The 16,802-nt window shown below is 59.4% G+C and overlaps 7 protein-coding genes across 7 annotated transcripts; 1 reads left to right on the top strand and 6 right to left on the bottom strand.

Moving 5' to 3' along the window:
* Positions 1–25: 25 nt before the first annotated feature.
* On the bottom strand, positions 26–2,045 carry SPRG_01502 (hypothetical protein). Its single transcript, XM_012339712.1, has 4 exons — positions 1,565–2,045; positions 672–1,519; positions 466–624; positions 26–409 (listed from the first exon to the last, which is right to left on the bottom strand). The coding sequence occupies exons 1-4, from the start codon at positions 1,989–1,991 to the stop codon at positions 134–136; spliced, it is 1,710 nt and encodes a 569-aa protein (XP_012195102.1). The 5' UTR covers positions 1,992–2,045; the 3' UTR covers positions 26–133.
* Positions 2,046–2,282: 237 nt separating this feature from the next.
* Positions 2,283–4,626, bottom strand: SPRG_01501 (hypothetical protein). The gene is made up of 4 exons (XM_012339711.1): positions 4,399–4,626; positions 3,057–4,356; positions 2,882–3,010; positions 2,283–2,825 (listed from the first exon to the last, which is right to left on the bottom strand). The coding sequence occupies exons 1-4, from the start codon at positions 4,579–4,581 to the stop codon at positions 2,326–2,328; spliced, it is 2,112 nt and encodes a 703-aa protein (XP_012195101.1). The 5' UTR covers positions 4,582–4,626; the 3' UTR covers positions 2,283–2,325.
* A 1,499-nt stretch (positions 4,627–6,125) lies between these two features.
* Positions 6,126–6,707, bottom strand: SPRG_01500 (hypothetical protein; the record flags this gene model as incomplete). Its single annotated transcript, XM_012339710.1, has 1 exon — positions 6,126–6,707. One exon carries the CDS (start codon positions 6,705–6,707, stop codon positions 6,126–6,128), a length of 582 nt encoding a protein of 193 aa, XP_012195100.1.
* A 194-nt stretch (positions 6,708–6,901) lies between these two features.
* On the top strand, positions 6,902–8,705 carry SPRG_01499 (hypothetical protein). The gene is made up of 7 exons (XM_012339709.1): positions 6,902–7,344; positions 7,403–7,545; positions 7,588–7,770; positions 7,822–8,033; positions 8,088–8,167; positions 8,214–8,501; positions 8,555–8,705. The coding sequence occupies exons 1-7, from the start codon at positions 6,913–6,915 to the stop codon at positions 8,639–8,641; spliced, it is 1,425 nt and encodes a 474-aa protein (XP_012195099.1). The 5' UTR covers positions 6,902–6,912; the 3' UTR covers positions 8,642–8,705.
* Positions 8,706–8,709: 4 nt separating this feature from the next.
* On the bottom strand, positions 8,710–9,938 carry SPRG_01498 (hypothetical protein; the record flags this gene model as incomplete). Its single annotated transcript, XM_012339708.1, has 5 exons — positions 9,490–9,938; positions 9,318–9,440; positions 9,171–9,268; positions 8,969–9,117; positions 8,710–8,910 (listed from the first exon to the last, which is right to left on the bottom strand). Exons 1-5 carry the CDS (start codon positions 9,891–9,893, stop codon positions 8,710–8,712), a joined length of 975 nt encoding a protein of 324 aa, XP_012195098.1. The 5' UTR covers positions 9,894–9,938.
* A 363-nt stretch (positions 9,939–10,301) lies between these two features.
* Positions 10,302–11,430, bottom strand: SPRG_01497 (hypothetical protein; the record flags this gene model as incomplete). The annotated part of the gene is made up of 1 exon (XM_012339707.1): positions 10,302–11,430. One exon carries the CDS (start codon positions 11,428–11,430, stop codon positions 10,384–10,386), a length of 1,047 nt encoding a protein of 348 aa, XP_012195097.1. The 3' UTR covers positions 10,302–10,383.
* A 447-nt stretch (positions 11,431–11,877) lies between these two features.
* SPRG_01496 (hypothetical protein) lies at positions 11,878–16,694 on the bottom strand. The gene is made up of 14 exons (XM_012339706.1): positions 16,386–16,694; positions 15,736–16,337; positions 15,370–15,649; positions 15,232–15,325; positions 15,022–15,182; positions 14,733–14,972; positions 14,624–14,687; positions 14,443–14,574; positions 13,900–14,399; positions 13,323–13,850; positions 12,803–13,268; positions 12,493–12,690; positions 12,274–12,444; positions 11,878–12,220 (listed from the first exon to the last, which is right to left on the bottom strand). Exons 1-14 carry the CDS (start codon positions 16,679–16,681, stop codon positions 11,924–11,926), a joined length of 4,029 nt encoding a protein of 1,342 aa, XP_012195096.1. The 5' UTR covers positions 16,682–16,694; the 3' UTR covers positions 11,878–11,923.
* Between the last annotated feature and the right edge of the window lie 108 nt (positions 16,695–16,802).

The following is a 16,802-nucleotide window of genomic DNA, read 5'->3' as shown; positions in this document are numbered from 1 at the left end:
AACGAGGTCAATGTAAGAGCTCTGCCTCTGGCCTCGCAACCGCGGGTCAACTTGAGCCTTTTCACTTGATACTGCTTCGCCCTGCATCGTCTGGGAAGCATCATCATCGTACATCATTATCAACAGTGAGCTACTACGTGTGCTGGCCAAAGGGCGGGCGGTATGACTCCATGGCCTTTTCCTCGTCCGAGACGATGATGGCTTCGATCTGCCGGAGCACGGGCGAGAGCTCCTGCACCTTGCGCGTGAGCACGTCAATGTACTCGCCCGCTTGCTGCCGAAACGCAAAATCCTGCGGGTACGTCGATGACACCGTGTTGCGCATCTTCATCACGTCGTTGAGAAAGAGGCTAATGCGCGGGTACCGCCGCATGTGGCAAAACTGCATGAGCCGCGTGATGTCCATACCCTAATGATCATGCCCGATAGGATGAGACATCTTTCCAAAGACGAGGAGGCATGTACGTTGGCGTAACCCGGCTCGTCGCGCAGGACACACGTGAACGCTTCGCCAAACTTGTACTCCTCGGTCGTGTCCTTGATGGCTCTGAGAAAATGGTAGTTGAGTCGCCCGATCGCCGACCGATCGGTTGCGAGCGCCGCAATCGGGACCGGCTTGGTGACCTAGTCGTCGTCAAATAGCAGCAAGCATGCAGTATTCGAGCGCCTACGTGGGCTTCGCTGCTCACGGTGCGAGGGGCTTCGGTCTTGATGTACGTCGGTGTCGACGACGGCACGTACGACCGCGCCGGCTCGGGGTACCCGTAGCCTTGGCGCGACGGAGGCGGCGTCAGAAATGAGGTGCGCTGGGCGACTGGTGGCAGCGACGGCGGCGCCATGAACGACGACGACGGGCCACCGCTGTTGCGCCGGTACACGGCGTCGTCCTCGGGCACGTCGCCCTCCGAGAGCTGGTAGGCCGACGCGTTTGCAGCGGCACGCCACGCATTGCCATCGACGTTGGGCCGCAGCGGCAGCACCGAGAGGCTCGGGATCTTTTTGAGCTGCGGACGATCCCCCGGCGGCGTCGGGAGTGAGTACGGCGACGGCGACCGGTGGTGTGGGCTGTACTGTGGCTGGTCGAGGCGGGCAAACTTGGACCGGCCGTCGTCGATCATCTCGTCTTGTCGGGGGCGGTACTGGGGGCGCGGCTGGGTGGGCAGTGGCTGCAGCATCCCATGGTGCGGCGACGGGGACTGGCGGTCGTGGACATGCGGCGGTGTGGGCACGCGCGGCGGCGGCTCATGCTGCTGCTGCTTCTGTTGTTGTTGTTGCGGCTGTTGTTGTTGCGGCTGTTGTTGTTGCGGCGGCGGCTGCTGCTGTTGTTGCATGCTCGCCGTCTGCTTGGAGCTAAGCTGCGGCGTGACGGGGAGGAGCCACTTCAAAAGAGTGTCGCGGGGCAGGTCCTCAGCGTCGCCGTCCGAGTAGGCGACGTGGTACTGATCGCCATACTCTTCCGAGTGCCAATGGCGGACGACCGAGCCCTGGTACCAGCCGAACCCTTCGAAGAATTTGCGCACTATCCGACACATTGAGGCTCCTCCTCGACGTGGATCCATCATACCTTTGCGACCAAGAAGGTTCGACGATGGCTGCGAGACTTTGGCGTCGCTGCGCATGGACATGTGGTGGGCATCTGTCGTCGGACGTTCGTCGGGCGTTGCTAGCCGCGCGTCGTCGCCAGACGCCGTCAGGTCGACCCGGCCATCCATCGGCGGCGGCGACGGCGTCAAGCCACGCATCATACCGACGCTCGCGTTCACTTCAATGCTCTCGACGGTCGTACCGTCGACCGCGGCCATTGCTTGGTCGGGCGGTCCGCTGAACGGCTTGTCAAACTCCGTGGCCTCATTTAGCCCACAGATCTTGGCAGGCACGTAGCTGTCAACATGAGGATGGTCATGCAACGACGCGTCCGAGCGGCGGAAGCCATCATGCTCGAAGGGCGCGTCCTTGGCCGCGAAGACCGCGGCTCGTCCGTCGGCCTCCATCGAGCTTGCTTTCTTTCCAGAGTGTTACTTTCGGATGCGGGTTGACGTTTTTTAAATTTCTATCCGGATATCATGCCGGATATGGAACGGGCCTTCCATGGTTTGGGTTGCGATCTTAGCCATGGACCACCGACCGACCGGCTCGTCGGTCGCGACCGAGGCCTCGCCTGCATGCAGCATCGTCCACGCCGCTGCCAAGGCGCCATGGCGCTAGGTCGAGGATGGTGCTAGGCCATGATGTTGCGTCAACAGGTTCGCTCCAAGCAGCTACTTGTGGCTGGCTGTACTCATGCTGACAATACTTCCTTGTTCCCATACGAACGGATGTAATGACTTAGTCGAGGCCGCGCTTGAAGATACCAAAGATGGTATCGCGCATGTCGTTAATCGCGCGCTGGGCCGCAGGCACGAGGTCGCCGTAGATGAGGAAGCCGTGCGTGAGGTCGGGCAGCACCTTGAGCGCACCGGGCACGTGGAGGCTGGAGAGGCGCGTGTGGAAGTCAATGCTGTCGTCGAGGAGCGGGTCGAGGTCGCCGACCATGAGCGTCGTGTGCGGGAACTGCGAGAGGATCGTGTCGTTGGCGAGGCCAGGCGACACCATCGGGTCGTGGATGTTGTCCTTATACTCGGCGTCGTGCCCGTGCGCCGGGTTGTACGACTTGAGCGCGAGCTCGAGGATCGCACGCGGCAGCACCGGGTCGCTCTGGTGCAGAAAGCGCGACGGCGACGGCGACATGTTCATGTTGAGCGCCGGGTACACGAGGAGGATGCCGTTGGGTAGCCGGACGTTCTCAAGCGTGCACTTGACCGTGAGCGCGGCCGCGAGGTTGCCCCCTACATCCATCATCATCCATGTGCTTCGAAGCCACTTCCATGACAGAGAGAGCTACCGGCGCTTTCACCAAAAAACGCAATGCTGGACGGGACGAACCCAAGCCCGCCATCGAGGACCCACTTGTACACGGTGAAGCACTGGTGGAGCGAGTGCGGGTACTGCATCTCGGGCGCCAAGCCATAATCTGCCGCCACTTATCAGACATCCTCGTGTCTTTACACGACACGTACCAATGTAGACAATGACAGCACCGAGCGCGACGGCCCACTCGCTCAAGTTGAAGAGGTCTTTGGCGAGGAACCGCCCGAAGAAGCCACCGCCGTGGATGTAAATCAGCACCGGCCGCGCATACGGCAGCCCAATGGCTGCGAGGTTCGCCGGCAGCGTCGACGGCCACGTCCCGTTCTTGACGTGCTCCATCGAGCGCGCGCTAAAGACGCGGATGCCAATGTCGGTAACGTCACGCTGGTAGCGCCCGGCGGCGACGCCGTGCGCGTTGACAAAGATCTGGTGCCGCACCGCGAGCTTGGGCGACTGCAGCAGCGCAATGCGGATCGCAAGGAAGGACTCGCCAAAGAGCCGCCAGCCCATGCGGATCGTGTCGACGTCCGGGTTGTCCATGAGGAGCCGCGTGACGTACCGACACGCTTTCTTGAAGCGCACGCCATAGTACGGCACGAGCGCGGCCGAGAGGTACGGCCCGAGGTACGGGAAGAGGCGGTCGCCGACGAGCCAGCGCGCGGTCGCCGCAGACGCGAGGAGCACAGACGTGCCGGCTTTGAAGGCCGTGAGCCCGACGTGTTCGTGCGACCGGTCGTAGATCTCGGACGGCAGCGGCACGCGCTCGATGAGGAGGACGCTGGCCGACTTGAGGTGGTCGTTGATGTCGGCCTCCATGGGCGCGTCGATGAGGAGACGCTGCGACTTGGACCGGTTCAAGCGCGTGCGGTCGAGCACGTGCTGGCAGAGGAGGAAGAGGCGGAGCGTCATGAGTACGCGCGAGTGGTGCACCTTGAGCTGGCGCAGTTTCGAGAAGCGGTAGAGAAGCCGCCACGCATAGTCGTAGCAGATGAGGCCAAGGATCCCGGCCTCGACATGGCGCAATGACGGCAGAAACGTGAGCAAGATGGACCGGAACGACTCGCGGTGCACGAAGCGCTTGCGCGCCATGTAAAAGAAGATGGCCGTGACGACGAACGGCGTCGCGGACCACCGGTTCTCCCAGAACGGATCGTAGTTGTGCGAGAGGCGAAGGAGGACGTCCTTGGTATCCTCCATCGACACGGTGACATGCCGCAGCAAGGACGCGACGCCGCCGGCCAAGATCGCATGCCGCTTGTCCATGGGAATGAGCGGAATGATGTCTTTAAGCGCTTGCTTGTCGCGGTAGTCGAGGCGCGGGTTGCAAATGACCTCTTCCTTGATGAAGCTGTACAAGACACGCTCAAAGGACGCGACGGTGAGCGAGAGGTGCTGGAGTTCGCGGCCGACGCGGCCATAGGCGTTTTCACGAATGATGCGTCGGAGGACCTAGCGCTGTAGTATGAGGCTACGGCGCGGCGACGCGTGTACCTGGATCGTCGAGAGCACGGCGGTTGACGTTGCAATCAAGAGAGCGACGTCGTCCTTGCGGTCTTTCGCCGAGGCTGGCGAGCCCGGTGTCGGCGCCTCGAGGCTGCGCTCCATGCTCGGTCCCATCTGCCCGAGCAAGAGCACCGTGCTGAGCGACTTGGCCATCATCGCCGGTTCCGTCATGGCTCTGGTCGCCTTCGAGAACGCTGCCGAGTGGCCAGCAAAAATAAAATCTTTTTTAAAAAGCGTATCCTGTTTCGTCATCGCAAAACCTTTCTATATCAATATTATATCCATACATAGAGGTTTTGGAGCGCTTGTTTTTGACACCCAAGAGGCCCGGCAGTAGCTCCCGCCATTATGAGCGCCTGGATATAGTCGACGACAAGCGCTAGGAGGATATTACCGTAATACTACCTAGACCATCGATAACACTGCCAATGGAGTGTGTACCTGATGCGTCTGCAAGCCCATCTCGGCGTCTGGCTCGAGCGAGCGAGCGCTGCAGTTGGATGACGCCACAGTGGTCATGCGTTCGCTGCGGCGCACGCACGGCTGATTACTTGACACAGTGGCAACAGGTTCCAGAAGAGCGCGACGAATGGCTGCCAGTCGTCGGCCTCCTCGGCCAGCCACGCTGGCCGCTTGTCATTTCTCTGGGCTGTAGCTCGCTGACGGTCCTTCGTATAGTAGCAGAAGAAACGCAGCTCGAGCGTGGCAGGTACTCGTGTCCTTCGTGGACAAACGGTATGGCTTGTCCCTGTGGAGGACCTCGCCCGCCTTGTTTCCGACCTTGCAGTCGAGTCTTGGGAGATGGTGGACAGGGCCGATTGTGCGAGATTGAATACGCAGCACGTGCTTCGAGGCTGCGCGGTGAGAGTGCTCCGTGGATAGAACGAGCTGCTCCAAGCAAGTGGGTCCGAGCCAAGACTGCTGCTACGAGTCCATGGCAAGGATCTTTGTCGGTTGGCGATGACCAGTGGGCGATGACAATGCAAGCACGCGGTGCTGCCACGCTGACGCACCACGATCTGGATCGGCACGCGATTGGCCAACCCAGAGAATACCCTCGTTGGTCGTGCCAGGACGGGGTCGAAGGAGCCACTGTAGTGAGGCTCGTCACTGCTACACGGAAACGATGCAGCCAGTGGCTCAGAACGCTGCCAAACCAGTTTCTACAAGTCGCTTTTACAACCGCTCGCTTCTACACGCGCCATGCGATCCAGAACTCGGGTTATTTTTGCCTTTGCGGGGTCACCGAGTCGAGTGCCGTCGTGAACGGTTGTCTCAAGTCGGAGCAGCCGACGGGCTCTCCGCTTCCATCTCTGCGCTGTCGCTCACCCCTATATGAACGTGTTTCGCGTTTTCTTCGTTGTTACAAAGAGTTCGCATACGTAGAGACTACGTCTTCTTCATTCGCTCGCCGGGCCGTGGCTGCGCAGGCGGCGGCGTGGGGGCTCGTCTTGCTCTTCTGTAGTCGCCCGGGGGCGCTTGCGATGACGACAAGCGGTCACCCCCGAGTCTTGGAGTAGTACACGTAGACATCTAAGCGCGCAAAGCAATCAACACCCCAGCGTGAGGCCATGTCGTGGCGGTAAGGGACTCGATTCCCATCCGTCCCAGATCGATGACGACAACCTCCACCCATCGATGACGTCCTTTGGTCGCGCTCGCTCTTGCTCGTCTCCAGTGCAAGAAGCCTCTTCATTCAGCAATGCCATTTTGCATTACTTTTTCTTGTTACCGCTGCGCTTCTTGAACGACTTGGTTGGGGCCTTGGCGTCGTCCTCGATCGCCCACTCTTCGAGGAGCTTGGCGGCGGCGTCGGCGGCGGCGACGTCTTTCGCCCGCAGCTCAAAGGTCGCAATCTTGGCCGTCATGTCCTTGGCCAAGTCGTTCGGGATTGGGAACGTGAGGTGGTACTGCAGGACGAGCCAGGCGCCGTTGGCAAAGACGAGCGTGCCCGAGCCGCGCGACGTCGCGAGGAAGTCGGCGCTCACGAGAAGCTCGTCAAAGACGCAAAAGGTCGGCACGTCGGCCGATGGCTGGTACGTGATTTTGCGGCTGCCCGCGATCGGCCGGTATTCCCAGCCACTGCCCTGCGCAAAGTGGGGCTTGGCAAAGTCGTAAAAGTCGTTGACGTGCCAGTTCTCGGACGCATCCGTACCGAGGAAGCGGCCGTCCTTGTGGTAGCAGCCAAAGTAGCCCTTGAGGTCGCCGACCTTGGCGGCCTCATGGAACGCGTCGAGAAGCGCGTCGACCGTCGCATGGGCGCTGGTCCCGATCGTCTTGGCGCGGCTCGTTGCCATCGCAGAGGAATTCTAATTCGGCACTGACACACTTTTATTGTGGCACATGCCGCCAATGGACGCCACATCTAAATAGTAACATCGTGCCGACCTCCGGCACGGCATTTTAGCCAATTGCAAGCGCTAGCAAAAAGGAGTGGCTATTTTTTGGCCAATCCCATTGCCGTGCGTATCCGGCTGCATGGACGAGCCCAAATTGCATTTGATGGCAACTGACGCACAGACGCTGGCGGCGGCGCTGGGCGCCCTCGTGCTCCTCGCCTTTGTCGCGGTCAAGTACACGGCGAGCAAGGTGCTGGAGGCGCGCATCGAGAAGTTCCAGGCGTCGACAAGCACGCCCGCGACGGAGAAGACGGCCGAGTATGGCTGGCTCCAGGGCAAGCGCTGCCTGGTGACGGGCGGCAATGGCTTCCTTGGTCGCCACGTGGCCGAAGGCCTCTTGCGCCATGGCTGCAATGTGCGCGTTGTCGACCTCGCGCCGTCGACGGATCTCGCCAAGGTCGAGTTTGTGCAGTGCGACTTGCGCGAGAAGGACGCGGTCATGGCGGCGTTTGCGGGCGCTGCGTTTGACGTGGTCTTTCACTGCGCGACGCCGAGCCCGTTCTCCAAGAACACGACGCTCCTCATGCAAGTCAACGTACGTCGTCCAACTCTTCTTCTTTATGCCCATACGACGCATGCGCCTCTACGACTAGGTCGAAGGCACGCGCAACCTGCTCGATGCGTGCGAGCAGTTCAAGGTCGATCGGTTCCTCTTTGTAAGCTCGGCCGGCGTCGCGTACGAAGCCATCGATCAAATGAACGTCAACGAAGCCGCGCCGATGCCCTCGAGCTTTCGGTACGCGCCGTCGCGACCTTCTGGTCTCACCAATCCTTGCAGCGACGACTACTGCCGGACCAAATTCCTCGCCGAAGAGCTCGTGCTCAAGCGTAACTCGCCGAGCTTGCGCACGACGGCGATCCGCCCGCACGGTATGTTTGGCCCGCGCGAAGCCCACTACATGCCGTCGCTCCTCGCTGCGGCCAAGGCCGGTACCACCAAGTACCAAGTCGGCGCCGGCCAGTACGCCCATCTCCGTCTTGTCGCGAGTCCATACTGATGCGAAGGGTGTAGGAACCGCGTCGACCTGACGTACGTCGGCAACGTTGTGCATGCTCTTCTCCTTGCCGCCGACAAGCTCTCCCCCGGCGCCAAGTCGGCGGGCCAGGCGTACTTTATCACGAACGACGCGCCTGTCTCGCTCTGGGATACGATTGGTCACATTTTGATGGCCATGGGCTACAACCCGCCGTCGATCGCAGTGCCGTACGGCGTCTGCATGCTTGGTAGGACGACGTCCTCAAGGCTGATCGAATGAGGATGCTGACGGACGCTTGTAGCCGCCGCGACCGGTCTCGCGCCCGTGACGACGGCCAAGCTGCCGATGCTCGGCCAGCATCACTTTTACTCGTGCGAAAAGGTACATTATGACCGTCAAGACGACATGTGTGTTGACGTCGTCGCAGGCCAAGCGCGACCTTGGGTACGCGCCACTCTACTCGGTCGAAGAAGGCTTGACGCTGACGCTCGCGACCTTGACGGACGCGCGCGGCCCGCACTCGTTTGAACAGTTCAAGCCCGCGTACCTCACGCGCGAGTACCGCAAGTACACGCGTGCGCAAGTGGCCATGCACAACAAGGAACACGATGCGTGGATCATTGTCAAGGACAAGGTCTTTGACATCACCGAGTACGTCGAGGACCACCCCGGTGGGCTCAGCATCCTCAACGACGTGGGCGGCGACGCGACCGTGGTATGACGCCATTATGCTCGTGTCTTGGAAGTAAATGGGTCGTCGTGATCTAGGGCTTTTACGGTCCGCAGCATCCGCCGACCGTCGCCGAGCACATTCTCGAGTACTTGATTGGCGAGATTGACGACGCCGAGGCATAAGCACGTCGCCAGCTTACGACCATAAGAGTGGTCGAGACGCAATAGAACGCTGATTATGACAGTGTTATCTACGACGTGGTCGGGGGCGGCGGGGCGAGCGCGACGCCGTCGATGATGGGGTGCCGCTTGGCGAACGACGGCGTCTGCGGCGTCTTGGCCAGTGTCTCGAGGACCGCGTGGCGGTGGGCGGGGCTTTCGTGCAAGTGGCGGAACCGCTTGAAGACCTTCATGGCGTAAATGGCGTCGACGACCGGGTCGTGGTCCGTTTCCTGCAGCAAGCAAGTGGGCGGGGGTTCGAAACCAGCATGGATATGAGATAGATGATACCTGGATCGACTCTTCGAGGAGGTACTTGACGACGTGGCGCAGCGAGAAGTACCGGTACGACGACTTGGTGTTGGGCATGCGGAAGAGCATGGCGACGTCAAAGATCGCACGAAAGTCCTCGCCCGCCTTCAAGCCAAGCCAGGCCACATCTGACACGTGATGGAACTGACCGTGAGCTGGGATCGCGACGAGGATGTAATACCTTTGTCGACCGACTGCCCGACGAGGACGCTGTCCGTGGGCAAGATCGCCCGCAGATCGGTGAGCACCTCGGCGAGCGTCCGCGCGCCTTCCAAATGACTAATCGGCTCGTCAGTCGCCGAGTTACGAGAAGAGTATGGGCACGCACGCTGCTGTGATGCCCGTGAGCTGTGTCAAGTAGCTCACGACGGGCTTGGCGGGCTTGACATACGCATCAAAGAGCGTGTGTTCGTTCTCCGAGACAATGGCAATCCGTGCGACGTCGCGGTCCCTATTAGCTCGCATAAGTACACACATGGTAAGCAGCGCCGTCGTCGTACAAGTGGCCCGTGCCCGTGGCGACGCATTCGACATCAATGGCGAAGAAGGGGCCGAGGAGGTCCCGTGTGAGCACCGTCTCGTCGGCAATCGAGAGCTGCGTCATGTCGGGCAGCGGCGCCGGCGCCGGGACGTTTTCGTGCGAGAAGCTGCATTGCGCACCGTTGCGACACTGGCCCTTGAGGAAAAAGCGGCAGGGTGGCTTCCGCGGCTTGGTCGATGGGGCGAATTGAGCCTTGGCTTGCGCAGCGTCGTGGCGGAATTGGCACGTGCTGCCCTTGGCGCACCCCTGCGGCGAGTTGAAGAAGCGGCAGGTAGGCGCCGAGGCCGGGTTGAAGATGGCGTACTTGTTGGTCTTGGCCAGCGGCGGCGACGGGCCGGGCGGCAGCGGTGGCGAGGGCTCCATGCTTTTGAGAAATCATCCTACCCCACGTGGTACCTGTGAAACTTGATGCTACAATATAAATGGCTGCAGGTTATGAAACCGCCGTCTTTGAACCTCTTCTGGATTGGCCAAAATGAAACCTGGAAGCGCATGTGATTGGCTACTGCTAAAGATATTTTCAAACTCCCGCCTTTCACACGCTTGTCCTTACCAGAGGCGAAGCTCTAGCGTGCCAAGCGGGTCTCACATCGAGTGCAGCGCGGCCGGTCCAAGGGTATCCAGGTACCAGAAGGAACCTGTCAGTAGCGATAGCACTGCTCCACGCCAACACACTCTTGCGTGCAGGACGATGTTTTCGGTTGCTCTTGAAGGGGGTCGTCAACTACGTTCTTAGCTGGCCGCGAACGTTGGGTTTGCTGGGTCAGAGGTGGCGAATCGACATCAGTTACCGTCGATACTTGTATAGGGGCGTGCGCGATGATATAGCTTTATATGATACTTCTACAAGGCGCTATAACTCAAAACAGATGGGTCCCTCCGTCGCGGGCTTCCGGTGTGTGATAATGGGAATGCCCTGTCGCTGCCGAAAGGCCTTGAGCCATGACTCGGACGCCTTGAAGTTCTCAATGCCCAGCGATGTTGCAATGTCAATGGCCTCGGCGCGCAAGTCGTCCAGCGTATACTTTAGGTCCTGTTCCTTGAGATCGGCGATGAACGCCATCAAGCCGCGGTCGATCGCGTTGCAAGCGACGCCCTTGGATCCCCGCGCAGCGCGGCGCGTGTCTTCGTCCGTCGCCAGCAAGATGGGCAGCGCCTTCTCGCGCTCCTTGAGCACCCGCTTGATCGTGGCCGGCTGGACGCCAAAGTGCCTGGCCGCCACCGGGACGCTCGGCGGCGTCGGTCCGCCGAACGCCAAGAGAATGTCGAGTCGATCTTGGTCCGTGAGCCGCAAATTGTCCTCGAGATGAGTGCGTTTGCTTTCGGAGCTTCCGCCGTCGCTCGCATGGGACCGCGGAGGCCCCTCGAATGGATTGTTGGCAAAGCGGTTGTAGACCACCCGCCGCGTCCGCCGGACATCCTCGGGCGTTGCCAATAGCATTCGCAAGTACTGGTCGCCCTTTCGGACGAGTTGTCGGACCGCAGTTTCATCGACGTTGTACTTGCGTGCCAAGGCGCGCATCGACGGCGGTGCCGGCGTGTCCAGGGCCATGAGAATCTCGAGCCGCTCCTGGTCAGTCATGCGCAGACCATTGCGCCTCGGACGCTCCGGATACTCTGGTGCCGGCGGCGGCTTTGGCGGCTTTGGAGGCGCCTTCCGTCGGAACGTTGCGCGGCGCACCTTCTCGGGCGTCGCCAGGAGGCGTGGCAGCACCTCTTCCCGCTGCGCCAGCAGCTGGCGCACCGCGGGCACCTTGACGCCATACTGGCGCGCAATGCTGTGTATGCCAGTGTACTTGGGGCCTGGGAGCGCCAAGAGGATCTCGAGGCGCTCTTGGTCGTTGAGACGCCGGAACTTGGGCTTTGCTGGCGGCTCGCTACGCACCTCGTCTGTTCCCATAGGTCGGCGGCTACTGGCCAAACTCGTCCCATGCGTCGTACATGACTGATGTACGGGGTACATTCCGTACATTCACGTTGAAGTGCTAGAAATAGCGTATAACCTGTTTTGGCGCGAAAGGTCGGATGCTGGAGACTATCTATCTATCTATCTATCTATCTATCTATCTATCTATCTATCTATCTATCTATCTATCTATCTATCTATCTATCTATCTATCTATCTATCTATCCATAGTAGATAGATATGACGTTTATTCGCGTTAATCAACACAGCAGTAGTGGCTGTAAGCCAGGCGTGCATATTAGATAGTACCCCTGTTGTTAGCTATCCATCTATCTTTGAAAAGACCATACGACCATAGCACTTTATATGAAGCGAGATTATCCAACTGCTTGTTCGTCATGAGTGAGTCACGAGCTTCCTCTCAACAAGCGTTTAAACGTTTAGGTCGTTGGAGACAACGGACGACATGACTATCCATTGCTTGTGCTTAAATATCGCTGTCGTCCGAGTCGTTGGGGTCGGCGGCAGCGTCGTCCTTTTTGGGGTTGTCGTTCACGTCATCTTTTCCATCGGCTTCGTCAGCAGACGACACGACGGACGAGATAGCACTTCCGTCATAGTCGTCGTCAAGATCGTCTTCGATGACGTCGCTGAGCTCGCTGTTGTTGCGCGGACTCGGCGGGCGCGGTAAACCGAGGTATTGCGCTTTGAAGACTTCAAAGCCAGCGTCCCAGGGCCGTCGGAGCTGCTTTCGGATCGCCTTGGTGCGCTGGTTGGTCACAATCTAACACCAATACTATTGTCTTCACGGCACAATTCATCGTCGGATAAATGTACGCGCTCCCGAATCTCTTTGCCTGTCGTGCTCAAGAGCATCTCGACGATCTCGGTGACGTAGTGGTTGAAGGTCTGGCGCAGCTCATGCTGGAGTGTCTTGACGACAGCCTCCATGTCCTTGATATGCTCTTCCTGCTGCGCAATGTCTTCCTCGATCGCCTTGACAAGCGCCTAGCATAGAAGAAGGAATCATCCAACACCTTGGGCAGCAGCTAATACCTCGGCCGCCTTGGCGTTCTCGTCGGTCCACGCGTCGCCCGCGATCGTCTTGTCGAGAACGTTCTTTTGGGTCGCGACCACCAAGTCGGCTTTGCGCAGCCCGATCGCCTTCTTGAGCCCCGGTAGTTGCCGTCGGATTCGCTTCTTGCGCGCTTTCCGCTCGGCCTTGAGTAGTTTTGCCTCTTTAAACAACCGCGCCTATCCAGTATCCACCCGATAGCCATCAGATCTCTCGAAGCTGCCATAAGTATTCATGTATCAAGATATCAAGAAAGGCCACAAAAACGCCACAGGCCATCCCGCCATGTACCTTGCCGTCGCGCGTGGTCGTGAGGAAGCTATGGACCTGCGCACGGACCTCTTTGAGAGCGTGTTCGATTTGCGCGTCTTCGTTCACGCGACGCGCGGCCTCTTCGTGCGACGTGAGCGATTGGACGAGGACCCACGCAAACTTGTAACACGGATCATGGGCCGTGCCCTTGCGCAGCATGACTTCGCAGCCACAGCGGAAGGGCACGCGGTGGTGCGCGATGCCCACGGGCCCGTACACGCCTTCGTAGTGGGTGAGTGCATCGACGACCACGTCGGGCGCGTGAGGAAATGCCTCGTCCTTGAAGCCGCGCCCGACGCGCTTCTCAATGACATGCAAAATGCTCGGCACGTCTTCCCAGTCCTCGTAGAGCGCAGTGGGGTTGAGCATGTAGCATGGCGTTTCTTCCGCGTTGAGTCCCCACGGCCGCGTGAGGTCGTACCGGAAATCGACCTTGTCGAGCCACCTACATCGTGTGTCAAAGTACTATGTAGAACTCGGAAGCATCGACGGACGAGACCGTTTGGTTTGAATGAGGCGGCAGAGCTGCAGTACGTCCTCGAGGACAGCTTTTCGGGCCGTTTGGGCCCGAGCGTGCTGCGTCGCTTGAAGCTGCTGGACCAGGTCGACGCCTCGCATCGATGGTGCTTGGAAGAACGCGCCGTTGACGTACTTGTCGACCTTGCCGTCAAACTCAAGGAGGTCTTCTGGCGTTAAGAAAGCAAGGTTGGTCGTCAAGAGATTTTGCGTTCGGGGCACGAAATGCTCTCGGTTAAAGCCGTACGGCACGGCACTCAAGAGCGACTGGAGCTCCAGCACGCGCTGGACGCGTTTCTGGAGGTAGACTTGAATGTCTCCGATGCCTTGGGCAAGGATACTCGGCGGCGGGGACCGCAGTGGGTTGCCTTCAAACTCGACCATCTCGAGTGTCTGAAGGCCACCGAACTCGACCGGTAGCTCTTGGAGCTTGTTGCTTTGCATCCAGAGCCGCTTCAGATGCCGCATCCCACAGGCGACGAGCGGAAAGCTCTCAAATTGGTTGCCCGACCTAACGCGACAGTAGTATCCAACTGTACCATCACGATCCTGGCGCGTACAAGGAGAGATCGTGGAGGCATGCACTTGCGATGGACGCGGGCAAGGACGACAGCAGATTCCGGTTGGCCTTGAACTCGCGCAGGCCCGTGGCCGCTCTAAAGTCGAACGAATCGAGTGCCGCAATGCGGTTGTTGGAGACGTCGAGAACTCGCAGCGACGGCAGCCGCGCGAGGCTCGCCGGTAAGCTCTGCAGGTGGTTGTGCGGTGCGAGGCATATTTCTAGCTGCGTGAGCGCGTCCATTGCAGGAGGAAACGCCTCGAGCAGATTGCACCCGACCCGGAGCACGCGCAGCTTGGTCGCGAAGGCGAATAATGTAGCGGGGAGGTCGGGGAGACTGTTGTTTTCGAGATCGAGCTCCTCCCACGGACATGGTGTCGGAACGCACGAGGCGTCCATGGTTCGCAACCGGTTCTGGCGTAGGTTGAGGAGACGAAGGTTTGGCAAGAGAGCCACTTGCGGTGGCACGGTCCCGAGGTTATGGCCCGTGAGCCGCAGCTCCTACAGCAAAGATGTCGGGGATGCGACGTCGGGCGCTCGCTACCTGCAGCTTTGAGAGCTCAAACAGCTGGGGGGGCAGCGTCGCGAGGTTGCGCCAATGAAAGTCGAGTACATGGGTCGTCTTGGCAGCGGCAATGAGCTCCATAATCTCGCGATGGACGTGCAAGTCGGTGGTCTATACACAAAGAAATCCATCGCGTTCGATACATTATGGGAATGCGTACGACACATTCATCGAAAATGCCCGCTTGGACTTGGTGGGGCTCGGGGGGCGCCCCCCGTGCCTCCCTACATCAAAATGAATCCTGCAATTCAAGTTGACCTAATTCATACACAAAAATTTGGTTTTGAATTTCGGCAAAGACGGAGGGCAGGCCCATGGCCTGGGCTGTGGCCGACGGTACGACCAAGGACGGGTTGCCCGTGAGGCGAAGCGTTGTGAGTTGCCGAAGCTGCAGCACCGACCCAGGCACACGCTCGAGTTGGTTGCTGCTCACATCCAGCACTGTGAGCGTCGCTAGCTTGCCAATGTTGGGTGGTAGTCCCGAGAGTCGGTTGAGTTTGAGGTCCAGCCTACGCATCTCTATGACACACCATGCTAGTACCTCGAACCGCGATGTACTCTTGCAGAAGTGGAAAATGGACAAATCCGTCTGGAAGGCTCGTGATGCAATTGGCCGGCGCCAAGAGATGTGTGAGGTTGGCAAGCTGGCACAAGGCGTCGGGCAGCGTCCAGAGCCGGTTGTGGCCGACATTGAGTACTTGCAGTGCCTGCATGTGGCCCTAGCATCTTCTTCGTTTATACACGTTGAATCGCGTCATTTAAGCAAACAATCGAGATCGGCAGCTCATCGATGCTGTTGTTGGCGACGTTGAGCGTCTTGATGTGCGTGAAGCGGTCGTAGCGGTCGAGTTCGGGCGGGACACTACCACCTCCTCTTGTGTCTGTTACGATGTTGGCGTATCGCACCTGGTAAAGGTAGCATTGGTCATGTGGTTGCGGTACGACGTTCTTGCACCAGGTAGAATCTCCCAACCGCCGGGAAAAGCCAGTGGCGGTGCGTCCGTGGAGGTCTCGACGGGCTGTTGGTTTGGCGACAGTTGCAGACGCAGTTTTGGAATTGCAGTCGGGTCGGGCCCGAGGATGTCGGGTCGCTTGCGTGTCACGGTCTTCGTCTTGTGGTTGTAATAGACGAGCGTGCCACTTGCAGGATCCACCGACTCGGACCAGTCGGCGGCCGATGTCGTTGCTTCGTGGTCGGAAGACAGAGCATGGTTGCGCCGAGGCAGCATAGGCATGGGAGGAGCGCCAGCGAGAGAAGCTGGTTCTTGGCACACGATACTGTCCGAAGCAAGTGGAGTTCATAGAGGGCATTGGGCAGATGCACCAAGAGATTGTGGCTCAGATCCAATGTCACGAGATGGACGAGCCGGTACAAGCACGGCGCAGTGCGGAGTCGGTTCCGCGCCACTGAGACGTGCTGGAGCGAGCTTGGTAGCGTCTCGGGCAGCCCATCGAGTTTGTTGCAGTCAAGAAGCAGGGTGTGGAGACGGTTCCAGCGGCCAATGTCTCGCGAGATCGAGATCAGATTGTTTTCGGTGGCGTTGAGCCACTCGCAGCTCGGGAAGGCGGCACAAAAAACAGTTGAGATGTCCCGAAACTCGTTGCGACTAATGTTGATCTCCTTGATGAAGCGCGCCATTTGCAGGAGGAAGGTCGAAAACACCGTGTCCGGGACCATGTCGATGTGCAGCGCCTTGAGGTCGAGCGTGCCGGAGCCGTAGCTGCGGCACATGGCGGTTTGAATGCTGCGCGTCTTTTCTTGGGCTTGGAAGTCAGCGTCATTCTCATATTTGAGCATGGCGTCGGCGTGGTCTCGTCGCCGGTCGATGAGCACGGCCATTGTGTTCAACGTCGGTGGTCCCGTCGTCGCGAGCCTAGTCATACAACAAAGAGTGAGCACATCACGACGCGGAAGGTGCAACCGGGTTTCCAGAAACTTGGTCTTGTACTGCGACGCCTTTTGCTCGCGGAGATAGCGTTCGTTGTTGCTCAGCACTTTGGCCTCGTACTTGGTGCTGATCGCATGAATCGTCGCCCGCGCCGCCTCGTAGCTCCCACTTGCCGCGTACTCTTTGTGGATGTTGAGCACCGGTGCCTTGAGTGCGACGCGCTGCCTCGCATTAGCCTCTTCGTCTGGGGGCATGTACAGGATGTTGTCGCCACAGAGCTCGTCGAACGGGAAGGCATTCGCGGTCGTAGTTGGGTCGGTCGGATCCATGGCCGCGCTCGCGTTTCTGCCAATGGCATCCGGCAAAGTGGCAGATTGTGATGCCATTGGCCAAAATACACGGAAAATACGTCCTGCAGTGCGTGGATTGGTGCAAACGTCTCATCGGTTA

Source organism: Saprolegnia parasitica (assembly GCF_000151545.1).
Source record: "Saprolegnia parasitica CBS 223.65 unplaced genomic scaffold supercont2.3, whole genome shotgun sequence".
Lineage (NCBI taxonomy): Eukaryota > Oomycota > Saprolegniomycetes > Saprolegniales > Saprolegniaceae > Saprolegnia > Saprolegnia parasitica.
Note: the sequence above shows the minus strand (reverse complement) of the source record. Positions and strands in the feature narration are given on the sequence as shown.

Coding starts and splice junctions, on each gene's coding strand:
- SPRG_01502 (XM_012339712.1), bottom strand. CDS start 1,991: ATGGAGGCCGACGGACGAGCCGCGGTCTTCGCGGCCAAGGACGCGCCC. Junction 625..671: donor CCGTGAGCAGCGAAGCCCAC/GTAGGCGCTCGA, acceptor GACGACGACTAG/GTCACCAAGCCGGTCCCGAT. Junction 410..465: donor ACGAGCCGGGTTACGCCAAC/GTACATGCCTCC, acceptor CATGATCATTAG/GGTATGGACATCACGCGGCT.
- SPRG_01496 (XM_012339706.1), bottom strand. CDS start 16,681: ATGGATCCGACCGACCCAACTACGACCGCGAATGCCTTCCCGTTCGAC. Junction 16,338..16,385: donor ACCAAGTTTCTGGAAACCCG/GTTGCACCTTCC, acceptor TTGTATGACTAG/GCTCGCGACGACGGGACCAC. Junction 15,326..15,369: donor ACCAATGCTACCTTTACCAG/GTGCGATACGCC, acceptor AGGAGGTGGTAG/TGTCCCGCCCGAACTCGACC.
- SPRG_01499 (XM_012339709.1), top strand. CDS start 6,913: ATGGCAACTGACGCACAGACGCTGGCGGCGGCGCTGGGCGCCCTCGTG. Junction 7,546..7,587: donor CCGATGCCCTCGAGCTTTCG/GTACGCGCCGTC, acceptor CAATCCTTGCAG/CGACGACTACTGCCGGACCA. Junction 8,168..8,213: donor ACTTTTACTCGTGCGAAAAG/GTACATTATGAC, acceptor ACGTCGTCGCAG/GCCAAGCGCGACCTTGGGTA.
- SPRG_01501 (XM_012339711.1), bottom strand. CDS start 4,581: ATGACGGAACCGGCGATGATGGCCAAGTCGCTCAGCACGGTGCTCTTG. Junction 4,357..4,398: donor CCGTGCTCTCGACGATCCAG/GTACACGCGTCG, acceptor CTACAGCGCTAG/GTCCTCCGACGCATCATTCG. Junction 2,826..2,881: donor GTTTTTTGGTGAAAGCGCCG/GTAGCTCTCTCT, acceptor TGATGGATGTAG/GGGGCAACCTCGCGGCCGCG.